At 39.0% G+C, this 25,342-nt stretch overlaps 1 protein-coding gene across 1 annotated transcript; it reads left to right on the top strand.

Annotated features, from left to right (window-relative positions):
- Positions 1 to 430: 430 nt before the first annotated feature.
- Positions 431 to 12,479, top strand: LOC139147717 (arylsulfatase B-like). Its single transcript, XM_070718883.1, has 17 exons — positions 431 to 483; positions 946 to 1,028; positions 1,192 to 1,239; positions 1,754 to 1,865; positions 2,150 to 2,201; positions 2,780 to 2,883; positions 3,478 to 3,599; positions 4,271 to 4,365; positions 5,334 to 5,435; positions 6,503 to 6,566; positions 7,014 to 7,111; positions 7,897 to 8,033; positions 9,821 to 9,885; positions 10,561 to 10,699; positions 11,306 to 11,364; positions 11,581 to 11,676; positions 11,785 to 12,479. Exons 2-17 carry the CDS (start codon positions 983 to 985, stop codon positions 11,952 to 11,954), a joined length of 1,509 nt encoding a protein of 502 aa, XP_070574984.1. The 5' UTR covers positions 431 to 483; positions 946 to 982; the 3' UTR covers positions 11,955 to 12,479.
- The last annotated feature ends 12,863 nt before the right edge of the window (positions 12,480 to 25,342 follow it).

Raw genomic sequence — 25,342 nt, 5'->3', positions numbered from 1 at the left:
GTGAAAAGTTAGTAACTTTCATATTTCAGAATGCTACCAAGAAATCTTGCAACAAACTAAATAAAAAGTTCTCTTATAAATTTAGAGTCACTGTACCAGGTTTATGTGCATTAAAAACATCCGTGCACTTTCGGAAGTACAATTTTGTTTTTTATAAATATGAAGGCAGTTCTTACATTGTATGATTTTGAAGGGTCTGTCTTTATGGCCACCTCAGAGAGGATTAATCAGACGGAAAGCGAGTCATTCTCAAGGACGAACATGCCATGTCTTTGACCAACCAGCGTTTTACACTACGCGGCGAAAGCGTTTGGCAGAAGTCGGAAACACGTATGCAAATTATACTAAAAATTAGAAAGTGCAGAGCTATGCAGATTTATGCAAATGAGTTGATTCTGGATCGTTCTTAAACAGCGGTCGCGGTAGGAGATCGGCACAGCTCCTCCGGGAACTCCGAACCCCACAGAGAAGATTCAACGTCAGGTAGGTAAACCATTGTCAGTTGCCCTTCGCTGCTTCACGGACTAGCGGAAGGTATGTACGCGTGTACAAAGAGAGACTGTCGACTTTGGAAAGTCTCTCATTCGGAAATCCAGTTTTTGAGTATGACTTGTGGCTGATACGTTTTCATAAAATGTCAGACTACCATTATAACACCAAAATATGTTAAAATCATACTTATGTGAGGACTATACTTTTTTAAATGTTAGCACAAGGGTAATTATATAGATAATAACCCATTAATAGGACGAGGTGCCGTCATAATGCCAAATATTTGGATTCAACTTCAAAGTTCCGTTAGCAATCACCTTTGCTGACAAATTCTATAGCAAAATGAAAGTCATCCCTAACGGATAAAAAGTGCATTCCATAAGAATATTTAATTATGCAGTTGAGGGCTTTTTCAATTCATTTTTGATTCAACCTTGTTTTGTCTTTCCCCAGTAGATCTTATTCCACTCACCGTCGGAGAAAGTCCACTATGCGGGTGCTATTGGTCTTTCTGTTGTCCGTCAGCATTCAAAAATGTAAGAATAATTCAGTTGACTTTCGTCCTTTTTATGATTTTTTTTTTGCTAAAACCATTTACATTGGCTTTAACTGGAAATTTTCGTATTAACACATTTTTGTCCCAGTTACTCGTTTCGATCACTTACCAATTTGAAAATATCGTTTTCTTCAAATTTCCAGGCTTTTGCGACACGCCCCACATCATATACCTGCTCGCTGACGATTTAGGTAAGTTGAAATATATATTTTTTAAGGGAAAAAATGCAAACGTGAGACCATTTGACTTGTAGTTTCAGCAGCCGCCTAATTATCTGTTTGTTTTCCCCTTTTCCCACACACCTTGTCATTTCTGTAACTTTTTATCCAATCTCTGCTCTTTTGTCTCTTTCCAGTTTAGATGACTTTTCTGTTTTTGTCGCTCTTTCCCTTTGTCATTATTTATCTGGTCTCCTCCCTCTCTGTCCGTCTGCGTGTCTGTCTCCGTCTGTCAACCTGTCTGTCTCTGTCTCTCTGTTTGTCTGCCTGTTTATCTCTATCTGCCTCTTTCCATCTGAATGTCTGACTATATGTTTGTCTGTCTCTCTCCCCTCCCCCACAGTCTCTGCCTGTTCTGCAGTAACTCAGTCTTACTCTTCATGTCTATCTTTATGTCCTTGCTGTATTTAGTAACATGCAAATCGTTGCCATAACCCTAATCGATTGCAACAAATAGTCAAACCTGTGTTTCCCTCGATACGCATAGGATACAACGACGTCAGTTGGAAGGACGACACCATCCTAACCCCAAACCTGCAAGCTCTTGCTGATGAAGGTGTCATCTTGAAAAACTTATACGGCATGTCCGCATGCAGTCCGTGAGTACTGATGGTTTGAGTTCATTTAAATTAATCTCTTTCTCACTGATCGAAACGAAGCTTTACAGGTAATCTGTAGATTTTAAAGATCTATGCATTAAATTAATTTGTAAAATATTCGGTACTTGCAAGATTTCGACACACGGAATGGTCACGTAATATCTCAATTTTCATTTAGATATTGCATTAACATTTACTTATATATACATTTTATATTGAACAGCGTTGTTTTGTGGACAATTCAGAACATCTAATGCAAGTCCGTGTTTATCGTCTAATTCCAGGACCCGTTCTTCATTGCTGACCGGAAAGTACGCTTCCAGCATTGGCGCACAGGTATCCACTTTCATTCATTGCACTGCTTGTATGTCTGGCTCTGCTGTCACAACCAGAGATTTTCTTTTCGCAAAATTCCCGGTATCACGATATGTGGACGTCCAGCTTGAGAGGTCTTACGTTATATAACAGAAAGAAGTCACGTGATTTGTTGTCAGCTTTTCATAAAGTGTGTTCTTTTATGAATCAACATAGTAAACCTGAAGTCACCTCTTGAAACATATGAAAAACTAAATAAACCAGTGTTCTTTGTACATCAAATGGTCTTATTAGTCTTACCTTACTTATACCGAAATGTTGCTCATATTGTCATGTTGGTGATTCTCTTGTTCCGTCATGTTCGTGCAAAAATGTTCTGAGGTGTCGCATTACAAGGCAAACGTCATTTGAAGTCAAAGGTGCTCTTCTATACAGGGCCGCTGCAAATATTATGAAATTTCAACACTCTGTAAAACATAGGCTTACGTAAAACGTGTTGGGAGAAGGTATCAGAGTAGGATGGTAGTGTTCTCAGTAGGGTTTCATCATCTGTACCTTATTTCCAACCCATTGATTGAACGTGTACACTTGGTTTACAGCATCTGGTATTCATGGGTAACGTCGCCCACGGTGTGCCCACAACCATACCATATTTGCCGAAGAGACTGAAGGACAACGGCTATGCAACATACGGAGTCGGAAAGTATGTAACAGACTGAGTATTTTGAATTTAATATATCTATAAAATTTTAGTTTACATTTTTAAAAATAAATCGTCTATTTTTCTCAGGACGCTATCAATTCCGATAAGTGTCTACTGTCACGGATTCATATGCTACCTCAATTTTTGCTTTCCTGGTCCTTCGCACAAAATGTAAAGAGTAGAATGCCATTCGCATTGCATTGCAGCACAATTGCCTGACACTGTTAAAGAAAAAACCTCGAATCTGTTCCGTTTTACAGCAACCTGCTCCTCGAAACTTGCGGGGTAATATCAAATTGAATTAGCGCATCCTTGATTATATTAGTGTCGTATTTTCCAAAGTCTTACCAAGACCGCTTTCCTAAACTTTGCTGAAATCTCTTATCACCTTAACCTTTTATTCATTTATGTGTTGCTATACGGAAGCATCCAAGCACTATTGAAAACTTAAAGGCTGTGATTCACATGGGTTAGCCAGGTGTACCATTTTCGTCTGTCTACTGTTCACGTGAAATAAATCTGATGAACATGACTCAAAGATATGCTATGACTTTTTGGTCTTGAGGATACCGATAAATGACTTCTCTTTACCAGATGGCATCAGGGATTCTGTAATGAGTCATTCATACCGACGGGAGAAATGCGTGGATTTGATCACTACTATGGATTCTACCAAGGAGGCGCTTACTACTATTCCCACACCACTTCAGAAGTCGGTAAGAACTAAGTTAAATTCTTGTATTCCATTAATTGACAATTGATGCTTATTCTCGTCTAGAAAATTTTAAAGACAGCAGGCAATTGGGTGGGGAGAAAAAAATCTCACCGAAGTTGGTCGACGTTTACGATTTCAATAAAGGTTTAACGACACTATTTGTATGCGCAAAAGGTACATTGTCGATGTTTCTGATTTTCTGCATGTACATTATGTACGTCATCAGGACTCCGCACGTGACTGCAAAGTGCTACGACTGGTTTAATGTCCCTCCACCCCGTTCAACAGTGCATCGCTGGCTCTAAGCCGTATCCGCGACATCCGACAAGAACAATCTACTTGCACCCGACTTGTACCATCACATTCGCAATAGGCAACAACTGTATGATGACGACCGCCATCACTCCCGTCCGCATGCCACCATATCGCCCCCAAGTATGACAACCGCCATTATTCTAAATATCCGTTTAGGCCTACGCCGTTTCTAATGCTGTCTTTTTTACGACTACAATCACCATAATATCTGACCAGTACCAGCTAGAGTATCACTGAAGTCTAACTAGTAATAACTCCATATTATTTGACAACTGTTAAACGAGTCGCTGCAGTGGTATTAAACATCTACCGACCGCGACTCTCACATTCAAAATCTCGAAATTGCTTTCCCCTAAGGTCCAAAGAGAGATGGTATTAAAATGTTCGGATTTGACTTGCACGATGATGGCGAACGAGTAGACAGTGCAGAAGATGCCTGTATTTACACTTCCGTAAGTATCTAGACCTTTATTTATTTCTTTTTTGGGGGGGGGAGTCGGCTCTTACTAATAAAAACACTCTGCACTACATGTCCTCTTACATTTAATGCTCCAAAGCTTGCTTGCAAAGAGAAGCTCCAGGCGCCGATATGTTAGGAAGAAATTATGTGCGTTAAGGGAGAATGCGCCTCTCAAACTTTTATTTTTGTTCATATTAAAGTTCTTGGTGTGTGAATCATTTTCGCTCTCTTTAGTTTTCCGAAATCGCAAATATTATTTTCCCCCATAGAGTTAACACTGGGATGGCCCCATAGAGTTAACACTGGGATGGCGGCCATTTTGAGTTTCAAATATTGGTAAATCTTTGTTAAGTTGTTCATCTAGTACCAAAATTTGCACGGGAAACCCCGATTTTTATATTGATTTTGAGAGCGAATAATTGAAAGATTCCTCGAGTAGTTTGAGCAGAAGTTTAAGTTTTACTTTCGAGTGACTGGTATTCGGACTCTCAAAATTTTACAATTCTTTTCTGAGTACGAAAAAAAAATCAAATGAATTCACAGGGTATGGCGGCCATTGTGAATTTAAAATATTGGTCCATGTTAGGTAATTTGTTTCTCTAATACATAACCTTGCACGGTGACCCCCTGATTAATATTCTTGATTTGGCAATTGAAAAAGTTTCATTGAGGAAATGTTGAGCAAAAGTCTAAATCTTCACTTTCGAGGTGCTTGCTACTTTAATGTATATCTTGTGAAACTATGAGATACTCATTCATGAATTATAATAATTCCTTCCCTCTTTGTGTGTACAGTCTTCATCCGGGTACTTGAACCACCATTTCTAGTTTCTGACTGCCCTACTATTAGTCTTGTATATCATTTCACGTCTCCACGAGAACTTTTGTAACGAACTAAACATTTGTTCTTTACCTAATCATTTATTTATTTATTTAATTGTTCTTCATTTAATCATTTAGGCATTGTTTGAGAGGGAGATGCTTGCGAATATCAACAATCATGATCCATCCATTCCCATGTTCCAGTACTGTGCCTTCCAGCTGCCACACGCCCCAAGAGACGTAAGAGCTTTCCTTTATTTTGCCACAAGTGAACACACCTTTGTTATCAAAATGATTCACCGTGTTTGTAGACATATACGGCGCCCTTCGTATACCATAAGCCCGGAATGGCCGAGGTCGGTACGCCTGATGTTTACAAAATCACATGGAGGGACCATGTAGGGATCGTTACTACAGAAATAACGGACGACGCGCTGACCATTAACGTTTATTTGTGGGCAAGGGCGAGAGGAAAGCCAAAAATTAACGGGCGAGGCTGGCCGAGCGGAGTCTGTTATTTCCATTATATTATCAGCGAACCTAAGAAAACCGTCAAAATTTCCGAAAATTTCGGGAGCGAACGACAACTGGACCCCAGAAACTGAGCGCTACGCGACGCACTGTTACACGCGCTGAAAAAATTGGCAAATCCGGAGATGTTTTCAGAAAAAAATATCTCAACTTGACCTACAAGTGCTCCATTTTATTTTGTGATTCATTATAATTTACGTTTGAGCTGTAAAGTTACGATACTTCGAGTTGTTAATCTTATTATTCATATTCACGGGCATGTAAACAAACCATTACTGTGTATTTGTGGTCAGTCACGTGGTTCAGCTCGACCAATCAAAATGCGACGGGTAGGGCATGGTAATATAAAGTGAAGTTAAAGCTTCCTACACAAACGTTGAAGGCCTAGGGTTGCGGTCTCGTCTACATTTGATTTTTGCATGCTCATGCAAACGACACTGGTCTGCGCTGCGGCTCACACCATCCATGTACATGATATGTTTTACTTTCGAAACTCCATTTTTTTTAAATCACGGTCACAAGATGGCATGTGACTCAAATCATTGAGGGAATATGGAGGGTGCATACACCTGGTTTGTTATCAAACCTAGTGATTCAATTGTATTTCCAACATCGGACAGTTAGAACATACTCAAATATAGTGAAACACCAATGTTCGTCAATTCATATTAATACTTTTCTTTGCCCGTGTCATTTTATTTGAGCTAGGCTCACACCGGGTATGTAAAAAAATTTGTCATTCATATTGACAATTTTGATTTCAATTTATGACGCAGGTACCAAAGAAGTATTATGACATGTATCCGGATATTCTTGATGAAAACCGAAGGATTTACTACGGTACAAGTTTAATCCGTTTTATATATTCTTTGTTCTTAATCTGTGTAATATTTTCTTGGTGCTTCAACGATTTACACTTCCGACTACGTCATTCACAAATGCCTATTTAAGCTTTTGGTGTAAAGACGCATTTCATCCCACCAAAGTTCACTTTTGTACTCATTGGTCACATAGAAAAGATGGTCACATCCAACGTTTATGTATATGTAATTATTATGTTATACAAATAAACCGTACACAACGGCCACAATAATTCTCATTGATTGTCTGCCTATCTGGTGGGTGAGCTTCAAGAATACACCATAGCTGCCTTTCTCCCTCTTGTTAAATATGGGAAACTTCCTTTTTTGTCGACCAAAAATAAATAAATAAATTAATACAATAAAGGGACAGGTGATTATGTAAAAGTGATCGAAGATAAAATAACATTTCTTTTGCATTTTGCAGGACAAATTACCTACATGGATACGATCGTTGGCCACATTGTTGACGCGCTGACTAAAAAGGGAATGTTGGACAACACTCTATTTATCTTCCATTCCGATGTAAGTCATCAAATATTATTTCTCTCTTCTCATACGCGCTCAGTTCAAATGACGGCCCGCTAATTATATCCTTTTATGATATTGCTACCCAGTATTTAAACGCCGGAAAGGGTAAACGAGCTCTTGTTAGTAAAACACGAGCCCCGCCGAGTGTATTAAACCTTGGTCTATATATCAAATACAGGCTTCCAGTGAATATTCAATAACTGTCACGGTATTAACAAAGAGCATGTCCATTCTACAATGACTCATTGTCATTCAGATGTCAAAACTGATAATCCACATAAAAATGACGTGTCTTCTTCTCGCAGACAATAAGAATAGCAACCTTAAGGTTGTTTGCGCCTCTAAAATGAAATACTTAAAGTCAAACTTTCGTCAAGCAAAGTTTCAACCATTCACCTTCAAAATCAAGGCTAACAATTAGAGGTCACGGTGCAAAACTTGGTACTGCAGATTTAACGATCTTTGGAATTTAAATCGGCAATCATAACTGTGTTATCTACATTTGGAAAATTAAATACCCATTTTTCAAAAAGCTAAGATTCACAAAGAGCCCCCACAATTGCTAGACAAAAACAATATTGTAAAAGTTTGAGAGTCCGCATCCTCGAGGGGCATTCTACCTTAAGCTTACACTCCGATGTTGAAAACTTAAAGGTCTCTACTCTCCTCTTATTCATGTACAGTTTTCACAACCACTGGTCATCCCAAATGTTCTCCATGCCCCTCGTCACTGTTTAGTCCCTCCTGACGATATCTGTGTCTGTTTCAAAATCGTTTAGAACGGAGGCGACACCAAAGAAGGATGTTCCAATCATCCATACAGAGGGAACAAAGGCACATACTTCGACGGTGGAATAAGACTGCAAGGATTTGTCTCCGGCTATGGCATTGAGAAGACTGGGTACACCCACGAAGGGTAATGTCGTTTTTACCATTTAAATTAGTGTTGCTTAAGAGTATGTATGTATGTATGTATGTATGTATGTATGTATGTATGTATGTATGTATGTATGTATGTATGTATGTATGTATGTATGTATGCATGCATGCATGCATGCATGCATGCATGCATGCATGTATGTATGTACGTATTGTACGTGTTTATGTACGTACGTAAGTATGTATGTACGTACGTACGTATACGTACGGACGGATGGATGGTTGGATGGATGGTATACACATTTCTTTCTATCTATCTACCATACATCTTTGAATATTTCTTATCACATCACAATAACAAATAAATTTGGAACTTGTGCTAGTTTAAACAGTTGATATCCTTCAATGCATGCTATGAGTGTAGCCAAGTTGTTATGTTGAATTTTATAGTACAGCTTATGTGTGGTTGTTAACATATTGTTTTTGCGATGAAAATTTATATGGGTGACTTTGGTGCGTATCTGTATACGATGTCAGCAGTAGCAGTAATGAATACCAACTCAAACAGCAATGAAAATGTGTGTGCATTATAAAACATACGAAATTGTCTGTAAAATGGAGGGGGGGGGGGAAGAGAAAAATCCGTGACAAATTGCGTCCATCCTTTCTAATGCTCTGATACTTGATATGCCGTATTAAAAGAACCGTTTTGACATTTTCGATTTGTTATTTCGATCATTTAAATCGCAAAAATGCATAAGCCCTCAATCGTTAAAGGCTTGAATAAAACAGAAGGGAGATGCAAGATATCCATCTTTTCGTAGGTTTTAAGACAACGGCATCGGCTTTATATTCAATGAATCAAGTTCTAAAATCTGTGGTTGATAATTCTCTGATCTCTCATCATGTACATTGCGTATTCTTTCTACACTCTGCAAATATAATAAGCAATAAGGTCAACTCATAATCGGTTCTCGCATATGAGTTTGACCCCATTTGTTTGACCCTACGCGCACACCCTTTGTGATATCAGAATTTTAATACATACAAAAACCCTGGCATTACTGGCGTATCCGAAAGGAGTGTGTAACAGGCCTGGTATTTATCATTACAACACGCGAAGAACTTCATGAAACAGTTGCGATAGCTGAAACGGAAATTTGCTTGTCGATACAGAAGGAACTGTGACCTAGTTGCCGCGAGCAAGATGAGCAACCCAATGATCAACGATATGAAAATCCAGGCTCACCCACTAGCAAAAAAGCACTCATCTTTTTAAGGAGCATGGTCCTGTAACCCGGTGTCAGCTCCGATCAAACGAACGCGCACGCGCGCGCATCAGGTCATACCAATGGGGTAAGACCCGTATTATATGTGATAACCGATTATGAGTTGACTCTATTGAATATTACATTTGTAAAGTGCAAAAGGAATAAACTTAATAGTCACGATGTTACAGTTACTCTGTGAATTTTCGACAAAAGATTTCAGATTTCACATCACCTAGACGTGATTGATCAACCCCAAACGACAATTTGACTTATTGAATTTAAAGTTGGTTCCATTGTCTTGAAATATATGAAAAGTGGGATATCTTGCCTCTCCCTTCTGTTTTATTCAAGATAAACGATTAAAGGCTTGTGGATTATTAGGTTTAAGATGATCGAAATTACATATCGAAAATGTCAAAACACGTCTTTTAGAATATGGTATATCACGTTTTACAGCATCGGAAGGGGTGGACACAACTTGTCACGGATTGAGAAACACAAACCGGCTTGCGGAGTTGCTTTATTGAAACACATCATTCTGTCTCGTTTTCAGCATGTTCCATGTCACTGATATGTATCCCACCCTCGTCCAAGGAGTTGTTGGAGGAGAAGTTGGTGGTACGTATTTTCATCTTCCTTCAGCGAACACTGCGCACAAATGCTAGTGGGGGATCAGATTCATAACTTCAAGTAGCAGACTGAGTCTTCTTATATTTGCCGTTTATGTTTTTAATCCAGCCGCAAGTCTCACAAATCACTTCTACATGCGCACCAAAACGAAATTTCTTCGGGTTAATAATAATGGATGCGGGTGACCATGTAAAGTCGCAATCATCTGTTATGTTTGAACTGGTCGCAAACAAGATACAGTCATGGTTTCTTAGCAGCAGATAGATGTATAGCATTTTTTGAAATAGATGAATTAAAAAAAATAAGCTTAATTGTGCATAGGGGACATATTTGGACTCTGAAACCTTTACGATCCTTTTTAGAGCCATCACTTGTAGACGCTCATCTTGAAGCTTATCTTTACCGGCTTTTTTGAGAAAATTGAAAATAATATACATCCTCATGAGACACAGGGATAGCGGCCATTTTGAATTTCAAGTGTATGCAAATAGTGGTTAACGTGTTTCTCTGGTACAAACATAGACTCTAAAACGATTTTTATTTTAAGTTCGAAAGGGAATGGCTTCAAGTTTACTTATGGAAAGTTTGAGCGAACTTTAATACCTTACAGGTAAATTTCTAGAACCTCTTATCTAATCGATAATTGTAATACCTTAATGACAGAAATTGATGGCATGAACGTCTGGGAATCATTTTCGACGGGTGTAGATTCTCCTCGCACTGAATTTCTCATCGTTGTCGACACCGACTTTGCCGATTTGCCGAGGGATAACGGAATGGGCGCCAACATCAGTGCAATCAGGTAAGTCGTTCTGTCAGCCTGTCAAAGTGGGTGCACGATGAACACTTCTGTGCACATGAAGTCCGGAATTAGCTGCAGGGCTCGGCTGTCGTGAGTGAAACAACAACCCGTAGATCCCTGTGATGCAACGTTGGACGGGAACAACTGCATGCATCGTTTAGTGCACAGTGGTAAATGCTTTGACATGTTTCGGTAAGATTTGGTGCGAACTTGAATGAAGACAAATATGTGAACCTATCATCAAGGTAGTACGGCTGTAATGTTCATGGTGAGAATAAACCATGCAATCTATGCTGGAAGAAAAACCAATTCTGTGTTCTCGCAAACATTTGATTGTCATTGATTACAGGAGCTACTTCCTCCAACAAAGTTTACCCCAAAGCGCTGTCGAAACCGTCTTTCAACCTCTTACATACATGAATGTACATTTTCAAACTGCAACAAACATGATCACTTAATAAATTACGTGCTGGTTCATTCGATTTTAAGTCATTTCGCATCATATATGGCAATGCTGCAGAAAAACATTAAAAATGAGATACATGATCGTATTAGTCACAAAAACGTACTCAAAAGCTGATAAATCCGTTCTATTTCGCTTTTCAGAGTTGGTGACTACAAACTAATGATAGGATTCCCGTCTTTCTCGTACACCCACAAAGACTGTAAGTATAAAGAGAGAGAGAGAGAGAGAGAGAGAGAGAGAGAGAGAGAGAGAGAGAGAGAGAGAGAGAGAGAGAGAGAGAGAGAGAGAGTGTGTGTGTGTGTGTGTGTGTTCTGAATTGGGCGGTTGTGACGACAGGTCACCATAAAACAATATTTATTGATTACTCGACATCTTTATGGCCATAAATTCTTGATATTGTATATTACTTCCACAGTCGGTTATTACCCACCACTAAACACTGAAGTGCCAACGGTAATACAGCCGCCCGAAGAAGACGAAGGGACGGACGTATTCTTGTACAACCTCGCAGGTCAGTTGATTATTTTACTTAACTTACGAAGTACAGCTCAGTAAATAATCTTCAATGGGTCGATGACACAAATATAACTGTTGAACAAATATTTGCTTTCATTCCTAGATGATCCTTTGGAGAAAACGAATTTAGCCTCCACAATGCCGGACAAAGTTGCTGAACTTCGCAAGAAACTTGAGCCCTATGAAGGTATCGCGTGGACGTACTGGCCTCCAGCGACCGACGCTGCCAATCCCGATAATTTCAATCATTTCTGGGACATCGGCTGGTGTTAAAGTAATCTTATGCCGTTTGTTGTTGACCAGACACAAGGCTATTAGATGACTGGACACGAGAACCCGGATATGATAAACGAAAATTTCAGATGATATGATTGATGTGCATGCTTGAAACTATATTCGCACACGGTCCCTCCGTGATTTGCACTGACTCAGTTAAGTGTAGAAGGTAGCTGTATAACACAGCGTGCTGAAATAACTCATCTATGTTTATGTTAAAGGTATACTGTCACATGTTCCAATTTTGCCACAGTTACCATGGAAAGAGAAAATCTAACCAATCACATATTTTAAGCGGGTGTCCGCTTTCTAAAAAAGCGCCCTAACATGAACATTTCGAATACCAAGGAACGCCCCTTTGACCACATATGGGCATATTTAGATTACAGGTGACTGTATACCTTTAAGCGTAGTGGTGATGGGTAGGGGTATTTAGAATTATAGGCAGTCTTCCGTTCCACTGTCTTTGCTGTAAGACATTGTGAAAGACCATCTAAATAAACTTCAACGTTCGCCAAAGCAGCACACCTGTATTGTCAGACCCTTTGTCCACAGTCTCCCCGTGAGTGTATGGATGAATACATCCATGGTGAATTGAGGGACTATTATACGTACCACATCTAACCTTTGAACGCTAACCTTCTGAAATATTATATTGTGACCCTATTCCCCAGTACAAACAAGGCATACTTTGGTCCGGGAAGAAACTTTAGTACCGGGAATCCGTTCATTGTTTGTAACCATATCGTAATCTCCAAGGTGATCTATCATTGGACACGACAATAAATAGCAATCAGCATCTTCCATACAGCCACCTGTCCAATTTTGTAAAGCTGGTAATTTCCTGCAACGAGTAACTGACACTGCGACGAAACAACGATGGCTCTAATTGTATCTTTCGACTTATACTATGGTAATTTGACGCAGGAGTAAAACAAGTGATTTGACATCTTGACCACTAGTCTGCCTTCATACAGGTGTAGGCTCCTCTAAACTCCAAGGGATCTCCCGAATGCCGGAAATTTCAAAAATGGAAGTTTTAAAGGAAAGACTGAGTGAAAAAAATCCTTTGCGTCCACATTAGTAGCATTTGGACGTCTACCTGGTGGTGCGTGCTTCTACTGTTTCGTCATAAGACTTTGTTTTCGGTTTTCAGTTTTCTGTCGATCGTATTTGCCATCTTGGTCCTGTCTCGTGAATCAGTGCTCCCCCGCAGAGCTCCAAATTCTGTATTAATCTCGTTCATGCAGTGCCATTCATTATCGTTAAGCACCAGGGCTGATCATTTAATATCCAGGGGCTGGAAATGTATTGTACGGGAGTTGTACAGTAAACTTCTTTGAAACAAATAATGACAAAGTGGACCAAAAGAGTATACTCTTTTGGTAGAGAGCACTCCTGTAAGGCACGAGGAAAAAATCAATCACACAAATGGCACGTACCTTGTGGCACCTGGTTATTTTCGACGCTCGATTCAGACAGTGCTTTGTGATAACCAGTCATTCTATTTTTTCTGTGCGCAGTTAATGATGCGTCTGCTATCAGAGCCTTTCTCTTCTATCAGTAAATCATGAATACCCTAGCATTAAAGAAAGGTATTGTAATGGATTAAGGGCGTTTCAAAATAAATAAATTTTCACAATTTGCCTAGAAACTTGGTGCGTTGTTCGAGTTTCATCCAAGAGTCTTTATGACAATCAACACTTGAACACAGGTTTCATTTTTCAGACGCGTTGACCATATAACAAGTTCACTTGCTATGATTTCAAGGGTGGTGGAGACTCGTTTACAAAGGAAAATTCTTATTTTGAGACCCCTCTGATATCTCAGACCTGTGACAAATAATCTTCAACCTCGACACTGCCTTTATGACGAACGTAAAAAGAGAATGACCATGTCCATATCGTCTTTGGAAGCGGTACGAGCAAACTGGCAGATGGAAACCAGTCGCATGCGGTATTTTCAGAGTAGAAATTGATGTAGAACAATAACGTATTGCATACCTGACAATACTAACCTCTGAAAAATGCTGAGGGCTAGTTTGATGACAAACAGCGACGAGACGAAACTATGGTTGTGGAAATGCCATAGTCCGATCTGCACGATTTGATTAGATAGGTCTCACCTCTACTGTTTATAGGCCGGCGTAGCATAGTCTTGAGGGAGGGTCTCTGCCCGAAGAAACACCCTTGGCTCGCTAAGTCGTGAAAGTACCTCATTTGATCATGCACAATGTGTGGAAGGACTCCAAATAATATTTGAATCACAAAGTTGGTGTTGACATCCATGCAGTAGAATGACGCCCTGAAAGCGACTCAGAAACTTTAAAGACCCCTCCTTAACCATTGCTCATTGTGGGCTGTAAATCTAGTAACTTGCATTAACGACCAGCAGCGAGCTGGAATCAGCAATAACGAGCTAGACTAGATAGAACGAGCCAATAATGAGCGATAACAAGACAGAGATATATGATCTGCCCACAATCGCTGTTCCCGCCAATCCTGGAAATCACTCCCTCCACGATATGTTTGGTACTTACCAGAAACCTCTGCGACAGTGCTCATAGAGTGAACACCTGGAGTACGAAATGAAAACTGAATAGAACTTTTTAAATAACAAGAAAAAATGCATATATATTTAAATGGTATTATTGATGCGTGGAACTGACAGAAGAGTCACTTCCACTTGCCCGTGTATGGTATTCCCTTTGCATTCATGAACAGCATTAGCCTGAACTCTAACCCTTGTCCCTGATCTTGGCGAGGGACTAAAAGGAAATTATAGGGAAGGGCCACCATATTAAATATCAAATAAAAAAACATGAGATTCTATTGGCAAAGTATTAATAATTCCCTCTTACAAAACAAGCGATATCTGTACATTTACATATGTTTAAATATATGTACTGTAATTGAAGTGGGAGGTAAGAAGTGCAGGTGTGTACATGAGATTTAATATTTTGACTTTTTTGAATTTTACTGACACAGTAGATCTGCTATACATGGCGGTCAATGAGAAAACCATGAACTTTTCCCCAGTACAATACTAATTTTATCTCGGTATTCGTAAATGTTTGTCGTTGATATGAATGTTCTTGAAAGTACAGAAGTGAACAATAAATGTAGGGTCACTATTTTTTGAGCATGCAAATTGGTGAAGGTGTCTATTTTTGTTGCAAAAAAGTTCTAGTTCTAGCTCGATATTGCTGATTACTGCTCGTTACTAGTCGTTATTGCTAGATACTGGATGTGCAACCTCCCATTGCTCTTAGTATGGTTATTATCAAGAAAAATATTACAGCACAGCGCCATTCTCTTAGAGGCTGGCATCCAAAGGAGTTCAGAATTGAATCTGGTACATACCCCTTCTGAAGAGGTTACAGTTGGTGTACAAGATATGGTGAAGGAGTTTAAATTGAAAATCACGAGTTTGTGTGTATATAGCACAGTTTAGTCTAGTAGGTTGCAATCCCGCTCTACGCCTATACAGCCCATAGACATGTGGTGATACACGTCAAACCAACATGCTATACACAAGTCTAGTGTTGGCGTTCCATACACAGGCGCAGAGCGGACATGTAGCCATCAAGTAACTGCGAATGTATAGCTACTTCTAAAGGCAATGCGTACGTAAGGGGTGGACCATTTGATGTCGGGGGAAGGGGCTGGAGAAAATGTGTATGCAACAAATTTGTTTTCACCCATCATTGCAGCAATTCCTTTTTCAAAGGTTACGTTGAAGCAATTTTTGTCCCAGTACCTATAGATTCAAAGCAATTTTTTTTCAATAAATACAAAAACATTCAAACACAGTCTATGTAAAATACAATCAGGGTTTTCACTAGGATATCTGCAGGGTTTGCTCAGGCTTCTCAAGCTGATTAGCATTTTTTGTGAACGCAAGTAGCCAGATTTTTTGGGGGACGGGGTGAAGGGTCACATATATTAGAGGATCAATGGTCATATAATTAAACACATAGAGTAATGAGCAAGAGTGATGATAAAACAAAACATTTCAGAGGTCAGCCACTTTTTCATCAATATGAATCCTCAGGCTCCGTGCTGCTTACTTCAATAAAATGAATACTTCACAACAAAACTTATTGAACGCCACTCTAACTTTCAATCACTTTCAAAAATTAACCAGCAAATTGTAAAGGACAGAAAAAATTACACAAAAAATTAACATTCTCATGATCTTCATGAACTGGCAGGCCATGATCACATTGATACCGATTGCAACCCTGGCTGCAAGAGAGTAAAACTCAGCAACGATTTCCAAGCTTAACTGACACAGTATTTTATAATGCCGTTCAAATCAAACTGACTAAACAATTCCTCGATACAGAGGTGACCTTTTTGTATTTGACGCAAAATTGTTCTAAAATACGCAAAAAAATGACGTCTTCATAATTTAATACTCATTTTAAAAAGCCGTCGACTCCCCTTGTGACAATGACGTACTCAGCCTGCAAACATTGTATTGTTTAAGGCGTGAAGCGGTTACGTAACCCATCCATGTTCGCCTTCCCTCAGGTTGCTCTCGCCTCTCTTTTCCGAAGAGTGCCGACCATGCATCCTTCGGCAATTTTCGGATTTTCGCCAATTGTGAAGCGAAAGTATCTTCGGCAAAGTTTGTGTTGTTGTTGTCGTGTGGTGCTGAGCGGAATTGACGTGCTGGCGAAAACGGGAGTTTTTTGAGCTTCAGGAAAGTGAGTTTTACCGTTTTAAAAATTCGTCTCATATTTTTATGAATATATAATGAGTGTGTTTGAACCAAATTTGAAAGTCTTTTATCGATGCTGTCTGGTTTTACTCAATGGTTTACGGTCAGTCATACCGTCTTTTACATGTGCGTCAAGGAAGGACATGTTTATGAAACTGCTGGCGTGTTATGTTTTGATTGGCGTGAAGCAGTATTTCTGGCCTGAGAGCTCACAAAGTAACTATGGTTGCTACGCGACTGGCAGCACGATGCCATCTCGTCGTATTTTTCGCATAATCTCGTGCTATTATCAACCACAAACAAAGTCTCCAAAAGGTTTAACACCTTTGCAGCTCATTTTAACATGAAAAGCCAATAGTCTACCGAGACGACCATGTAACAAAAGGCATGCCGCGTTGCAAGTCTGTATCTATATTTGTCTGTGATCCAACTCACTTCAGCTGTACGGACTCCGCGTTAACTTTTTGGAAACGTACGCAATTTTGACACATTTTACGCAAATAAAAACCCACTTGCGTACAAAGTTTATGGCAAAAGACTCCCTAAGAAGTCAAAAATTTACCGCAATGCAACATAACATGGAAGAACCGAGAACCATAGAAGCGAGACTGTCTATGGTAGAACGTAGTGAACGAAGTCTACAAATTTCGAGTCGCCAGTCTGGCGATTGCTTAGACCGTCTGAGTCGTCAACAAGTCAATCAATTCCGATCCTCCATTTTACCGTCTGGCGAGCGGTAGGGCGAACACTGTTATCTGACAGGGGGAGAATTTGAAAGTACAGGTAAGGACAATGGAAGAGGGTGAAGGGGAGAGTGCCGGAGGGGGTGTACCTTCTCTTCCGTGGAAGATTTTGAGAAATTGATGTTTGCGATGGTGCAGTCTGGTGCTGTCTGATAGGTGTGTTCAATTTGTTATTCCTAGGTAAAACTGCATGAAAATGACATTGAACACATTTTTATTACATGTTTCGCATGATCAGTGTTTGAGTCACAATATTCAACAATATTCTTCCCTGATTGCTTCAACTTTGAACTTTTGTTTTCAGATAGCAAATATTCAAAGAAATGTGCTGTTTTAGAAAACGTTTATAGACAATTATTAAAGGTGCATGTGTTTATCAGCTTTATCTCTGAGCAAATTGACTAGCTGTACACAAATTTTGAAGGGAAACACTAGTACAATTAGTTTTTTGTTTTAAGAAAGTTAGCTGTAATGCATTTGTAAACGATTTGCAAGTAAACATAGTATTAGTACACATCCACGCATACTGAGGTTTCTCGTCATTCGTAGCATATATCCTATGCAGCAGATTAATTAGCAGCTTGAATATCAACTAATCTATGAAAGCTTGGCCATAATTAACCACCGTAGGCGGCAGCTCTGGAGATGAACGGAGACACAATCCAATCTATTGTCTCAAGGAACATGGAAACAAATTTTATTTGCACAGTCTTGAAGCAAATTTATTTTCCACGTCCACGTGGTGGACAAATTGTTTTTTTCCAATAAATAGCCAGCAATAATATTTTTTTCGAAAATCCTCCAGGCCCCCCCATCTCCCCCGTGATTGAAGCCCACTTGGTTTGAGAATTGACTTTGTTGGGCCACTTCAACGTCAAGTTAGTGATCACCGTGAAGTCAAAAAGTACACATAAATTCGCTCATCTGGATAGGCTGCAACTCACCCACTGACTTATCTGTACATTCAGATTGCTCACATTCTCGGGCTTGAATGTTGAGTGTGATGCAACTCAACGATGATGTCAGTGTCAACTGTGAGGGCGTCCTAATACTATTCTGGGGTGCGTTTGATTTACATGATCATGATTATGATATATGTGACATCATTTTCGTAATCGAGTTTGTAAACAAAACTGACTATCATTCATCGTTGAGACATTTCTGCAGAGCTGCAGCGTACGTAGTGACGCAGTACTTCTATCGTTAAAGTTTATCGGTAAACGTTTCCAGCAAATCTTCGTCATTTGGAATTGTTTATTGTATACCTACTGCATGCACTCCTCTACTCGGTAGTGCGCCAAGCCTGCATGCTATGCTGCACTTTGTTCTGAACAAATAAACAAATATTTTTTTCCGAATCTCGTTGTAAATCAAGCTATTTTATTTTTAATATAAGACAACCGATTAAACCGCCATCTGGCGACTAAATTCATTTAAAAATATTGCTTTAAAAATCAAATTTTACAATCTGAAACTTCAAAATTACCGCCGTTTCTGCTCTCATTACTGACAGCAGTGTTTACCGCCATCTTGTAATCATACCAATCACGCCCTTGGGCATGATTGTTGAGATAGTCAATCATGATTATTATTGGGCGTATTCGAACGCACGATCACGATCATGATTGTATTATCGAACGCGCCCTCGGTGCGTTTGGGCGTACAGTCTGTTCCCTGACCCATTTCTACTGCTGGCTGCGCTGCTAACGAAAATAGGGTCAAGTATGGGCTAAGGAAGCGTTCAGTTATTACGGCCGGGGGTGGGCCGGCAAAATCCTAGGGTGTCACCTAAAATTTGAAAATTGCAAGGGGGGGGGGTTTCATGTATTTTTCAAACAGCAAAGAGGGTGATCACTTGATTTTCATAAGTATCTGTCTAGTCAAAATGCAGTTTCAGTTTTCAGAAATATCCTGGGAAATAAAAATGATACTCTGCATGATTGATTTCATTCTCTGAAGTCACCGATTGAAAACTAGCCGTATCACTTAATGGTAAATCTGAATAAAAGTATAATTTTCTGTCACATAAACATCTTGCCTTAGCAACTTTGAAGCTTGTCTTCTTGTAATTTGAGCTCGCTAAGGGCAATGAACAATGCTTATTACTTACATTTTAGAGACAGAGCAAGTTTTGCCAACGAAAATATTGAACAGTTACCTGTAGACTACCATGAAAAGTGAAATAATACTTTCAGGTGAAATGCTAAGATCATTGTTGTCCATATCTGAATTTTCAAACACCCTATTTGAATCAAATACTTTTGTTTTAATTGTCAAACATTTATAGAAGCACAGATTTAGTTTGTTTAGTATTGTAAAAAATATTCGTAGTTTTCCCATAGACTCAAATGTAACGGTATAGTGAATCTACATATCGGTGAAATTCCACAATCAAATTTCTTGCACACACATCCACTTGTAACCAGCCTAGTCTGATCAAGTGCATTTAAATGAATTATCAAACATCTATAAATACACAGATTTAGCTAGTTTTGTATAGGAAAAAATTATGCATAGTTTCCCAATAGACTACTATGTATAGTGAATCTACATTTTGGTGAGGTTCCAAAATCAAATTTCTTGCACAAATCAACTTGTAACCACCTTAGTCTAACCAAGTGCATTAAAATGAATTATCAAACATCTATAAATACGCAGATTTAGCTAGTTTTGTATAGGAAAAATATATTCATAGTTTCCTCATATACTAACATGTTCGAATCCAATTGAAACCACTGTATGTATAGTGAATCTACATTTCGGCGAAATTCCAAAATCAAATTTCTTGCACACGTCAACTTGTAACCATCGTAGTCTAATCAAGTAAATTTACATCAATTATTAAACGTCCATAAATGCACAGATATGTTAGCTTTATATTTGAAAAAAAAATTCATAGTTGTCTCGTTGACTACCATGACGTATAGTGAATCAACATCATCGATTAAATCCAAATATCAAATTTTTGTGCACGCACTGTTTACTTGCCTCTGCAAGCAAAGTACATTTACACGAATCATCACACACATTTAAATGTACATATATAGAGTGCATTTTTATGGGAAAATGTTAATAGTTTGTCCAATAGACTCCAGTGTATTATGATTTGATATTTTAGGACGAAGCACTATATCAGCCACATCTTGCCTTCTAACAGTTGCGCCCAAAATGATGACCCTCCCAAAAGGCATGCGTGGAATTTCATGACACTTCAAAAATGCTTGCGCCGAAAAAAATCCGCGACCCATCTGTTTTTCATCCTCGCACACGTCAATTAAAACCCGCTGGGTCAACTTTTTTCCTCTCATGAGGAAATTCAATGAAAAAGATAAACGCCAAAATACGCGTTTATATGCATAACACAGTGCTGTTAGTATAAAACAGAGCTGTAAACAAAATAACTGACATTAACATTCCATTCAGAACTGTACACATATGTCACTGTTATATTAGGCTGCTAAAACTGTGCATTGCAGCACTAAAAGTCAAACCGCAGAACTGTTTCCATACAAAAATACTAAAGCAACACTGTTGTGTATTTATCTCTGCGTGCATTCCTATGTTGTTTTCATGTTTTGCGCGTTCTTGTAGCTTGAAGAATACAAAAAAAAATTGAGAGAAAAAAAAACCGCGTCACTACATCATTTTTGGAATATGTCTAGGATGAGAAACAAACTTTTTATTTTTCTTTACCTAATTCCTGTCCAATCCCTTTGAGCGGGGATTGCAAAATTACAGCAAGTCACAAGGGGAGTTTTGAATACACTGTGAGTTTGTTAGGGGGGCATTTGAAAAAATCTGACCATCCTTTTATGGATTCTATCGCCCACCTCCAGAGGTGTTTGTGTGTGTAGCTTTACTCAACTTTTTGTCATCTTAAAAGGGGGTAATCACATTTTTGGTGCAATGGGTGGGGGGTTAACTTATTCTGACTGATGCACGGGAAGAATTTGCCGGCCCACCCACGGCCATACTAACTGAACGCTCCCTAATGTTTCAGTCAGAATTTTGACTGCACATTAATGACACCGTCACCTGATAAGATAATGTGATCAGCACATCTGTACAGTGCAAGTGGCAAGCTGGGAAATTAGATGAAAAAACGCCAAACGTTGAAGTTTTTTGCACCCGTCGGTCTTCTATGATGGTATTCAATGTTGAAATGACTACTGTGACGATTATCGTCTACGATTTTTTTTCTCAGACGTGACCTGGTGACCATGATGACTTTGGTTTGTACGGCAATGACTCAAAAATAAATGATTGTTCGTTTTTCATTCAATGTAGACATAAGATGGTTGGTTCGGGAAACTATGAAGGTAAAATGACTCCATGGGCATACGAAATCTAAGTTCGAAGGTAGCTCAAACTTGGAAATAAATTAAACGCCATCGCTGCAGTACTATTAATTATGATAGCCGGCCATGCTTACAATAGCCTATACCTGACCCTATTTTCGTTAGCAGGGCAGCCAGCGGTAGACTAGAAATGGGTCAGATGACTATTGGGCGTACCGTCGCGTTCGTAACAAACACGAGAACCATGCCTACAGGACGATTAGGCATTATTTTTGATGATTTTTCCTATTATTATCAAAAAAATAATTATGAATATTAATAAACTATTAAATATGAATGTTACAGAATATTAAAAGTGTTTTTACAGACAATGTCGTCTACTTTGTGTAAATACCGTCTGGAAACCCCAGTGTATACACTGTCACAGACAAATAGAAGAAACAGACTAGCAACGTGGTATGGTTTTTGTTCCATGGTCGTCTCTGTAGACTATGGCCTTTTCATATTAAAATGAGCTTCGAAGGTGTTAGATTTTTTTTGAGACCTTTGTTCGTGGTTGATAATTGCACGAGATTATGCAAGAAGTACGACGAGATGGCATCGTGCTGCCGGTCACATAGCAACCATACTTACTTTGTGAGCTCTCAGGGCAGAAACACTGCTTCACGCCAATCAAAACATAACACGCCCGCAGTTTCACAAACACGTCCTTCAATGACCATCTTTTACTAGACGATATGACTGACGGTAAACCATTGGGTAAAACCAGACAGTTTCGATAGAAGATTTTCAAATTTGGTTGAAACACACTCATTATATATTCATAAAAATGTTAGAGGAATTTTTAAAATGGTAAAACTCACTTTCCCGAAGCTCAAAACTTTCCTGTTTTCGCCAGCACGCCGATTCCACTCAGCACCACATGACAACAATAACACAAACTTTGTCGAACATACTTTCGCTTAAAAATTGGCGAAAATCCGGAAACTACTGAAGGGTGCATGGTCGGCACTCTTCGGAAAAGCGAGGCGAGAGCTACCTGACACTGTGTCTGTGTCTGTGACACTGTGTAGTAAGTCTTGCCGTAGACTGAACCTGGGCAATGGTGTCACTTGTATATTTTAGCATAGATTGTGAAACTATATAAGGATTTCCAGAGGGTTGTTCACATAAGCAGATTACAATGTGTAAAATATGATTTTATTTATCATAATCGTAATTTATTAATAATCATAATTATCACAACAATGGGGTTCCAGACGGTATTTACACAAAGTAGACGACATTGTTTGTAAAAAAAGTTTTAATATTCTGTAACATTCATATTAATAATTTATTAATATTCGTAATTATTTTTTATGATACTCATAGGATAACTCATGATGCCTAACTGACCTGTGCCATGCCCTGACATGCCGAGCGGACTCGATTCAGCGGATCTTCGTTCCGAGGACGGAGAACACAACCCTTGTCTGATCCGGGAGCAGATAAGAACAAGGTGGCGGCAACCAGCGGCGTGAAAATGAAAATATTAATACTAAGTTGCTATTGTACGAAAAACTTGTCTGGATACAAGTCGATATAGATAAATTCTACAAACGTCTTCAACGTAATATTATGTGTATGTGGGGTAATGTATGAACGATTAAAATATAGCGCTACCACTATAGGAACAGGATCTACTTCTTGACAGTTGGTCGCCGAGACTACTATTACATTTGTACCAAGTTCTGCCAAAGCGAGGCTGTGTTGTTTGGTCGTCAAGAACAAGAACAACCATCGGAAGCTCGCTCGTCGGATATTCTCCTTAAGAGAACGGTATGCCCAAACGCACCCTACGTGTTTCGATAGAAGGCTCACGCAGTGTCCCCCACGCGTGTTGCGGATTGACTGTGGTGTCAACGAGTGCCCACTACACACATTTGGTCCGCTTGACCGTACTTTGACCCTCATCCCAAATTAGCCTCGTACGATTGCTCGATTATTACGTGACTTTTACATTAGAATTTATTATTTAAACACGACTGGAACTAATTCGGGATAATTGGATAGTGAAGTAATGTCGGTTAAATCTAACAATATAAATTCATCTGCTTTTCTTTTTAAGCAAAACACTTGTTTTAGGAGTAATTTGTAATATTGCAACATTCAGCTGTAGGGCACCTAACATTTTTAAAAATGTGAAAAATATAGAGATCCAATTCTCCCAAATTAGTTCCAATCGTGTTTTATCACTCTTTATAGCACGGTTACTCTTCCTTGGGGTAGAGTTATCGTGTTTATAGTTTCAAGGATTACATTAAAATACAATCATTTGGGTTTCAATTATTTGAAAACTTGTCAGCTCTTCAAAATCTGTAGACTCAATTCTTCCAATATTCGTTGAACCAACGTGAATAACGGGACAATGAAACGTTCTCGGAAAAAACCGAGTAGTTTCAGTGCCCCTCACCCAACAAAAGACGCCTTTCAGGGCCACCACACCCTACGAAAGAGATCAACTGTGAATATGTCAGTCGGTCTGTCTGTCTGAATGTCTAAATCCATCAGTCCCGTCTGCAAGATTTACATGTTAATCTTTTCAGTATATCTATTGCTTTCGATACAAAAGACACTGCTGCAGTCTCTCCTGTTTGAGAGCTCGGCAGGCGAATTGGACATATTGACCACTGCAATGCTAGACAAAATAGCGTGCCGCGCATTTAATAGCATTTCATTTAAAGATAGATATGGGTTGATCATTAATGAAAAAGCATGGCAAAAATTTCAGTTTGTGCATATAGCCGAATACTTAATAAAGAAACACCAACGTGCCACTTCAATAATGCGGATTGTGTAAATTTACATGCGCGATTGCTCAATTTGCTCGCTGCCGAAGGCTTTAACCATAAACGTAAAAATATACAAAATTAAATTAATGCTTTACAATTTTCACAGTCGATTTTCATTTAACAAGCAATGTCTGGTAAATCTTTGTCAGCAAGGCTGTAAGGACAATAAATATGTGGAGTGATCATAAAATCCGCCCTTTTTCGGTCACATATTGACTGAAGGTGTCAATCGGACAAAATTAAACGACCCTTTCAGGACTACAACTGCCTACAAAACGGTAACGGTAAACATCCTGTCTATATCTATCAGGCCTGCATGCATATCTTGCTCAAAGCTAACAAATTAGCGATGTATTCGATAAATATTGCTTTCAAAAACGACTTTAGGAGCTAAATATACAGGCACGAAATAACAATTGCAGGTATGAAGTACAACAATTACAGGTATGAAATAAAAATTACTTCTGTGGCCTTATTTGGCCACCGTACGATAATTTGCAAGATGGTACACAATCTGTGGCGGGCAATCTCCCAATATATTTTTTGGTTCAATCTTTGGCCGTAAATAGGTACGCAAACAAACTAGAAAACGGTAGCCTTTACAAATATTGGATTGCATAAGAAAAAAGCGGGCACAAATGTGCAACGCTAAAATACGCCTTTATGAGTAAGCTTACAATTTCATCATTGCCTTAGCGAAAAAAAATTAAAATGGTAAATGGCGATGGCACTTTTATTTAAAAACAAAAAACAAAACCAGAAAATGAAAAAACAGAGGTTGTTTCTTG

Source organism: Ptychodera flava, chromosome 13 (assembly GCF_041260155.1).
Source record: "Ptychodera flava strain L36383 chromosome 13, AS_Pfla_20210202, whole genome shotgun sequence".
Lineage (NCBI taxonomy): Eukaryota > Metazoa > Hemichordata > Enteropneusta > Ptychoderidae > Ptychodera > Ptychodera flava.
Note: the sequence above shows the minus strand (reverse complement) of the source record. Positions and strands in the feature narration are given on the sequence as shown.

What these genes read in the sequence shown, in the direction of transcription:
- LOC139147717 (XM_070718883.1), top strand. Translation starts at nt 983, where the DNA reads ATGCGGGTGCTATTGGTCTTTCTGTTGTCCGTCAGCATTCAAAAAT. An exon ending in ATGCCTGTATTTACACTTCC is followed by an intron (nt 4,366 to 5,333) that starts GTAAGTATCTAG and finishes TTAATCATTTAG; the next exon opens with GCATTGTTTGAGAGGGAGAT. An exon ending in TGTTGGAGGAGAAGTTGGTG is followed by an intron (nt 9,886 to 10,560) that starts GTACGTATTTTC and finishes CCTTAATGACAG; the next exon opens with AAATTGATGGCATGAACGTC.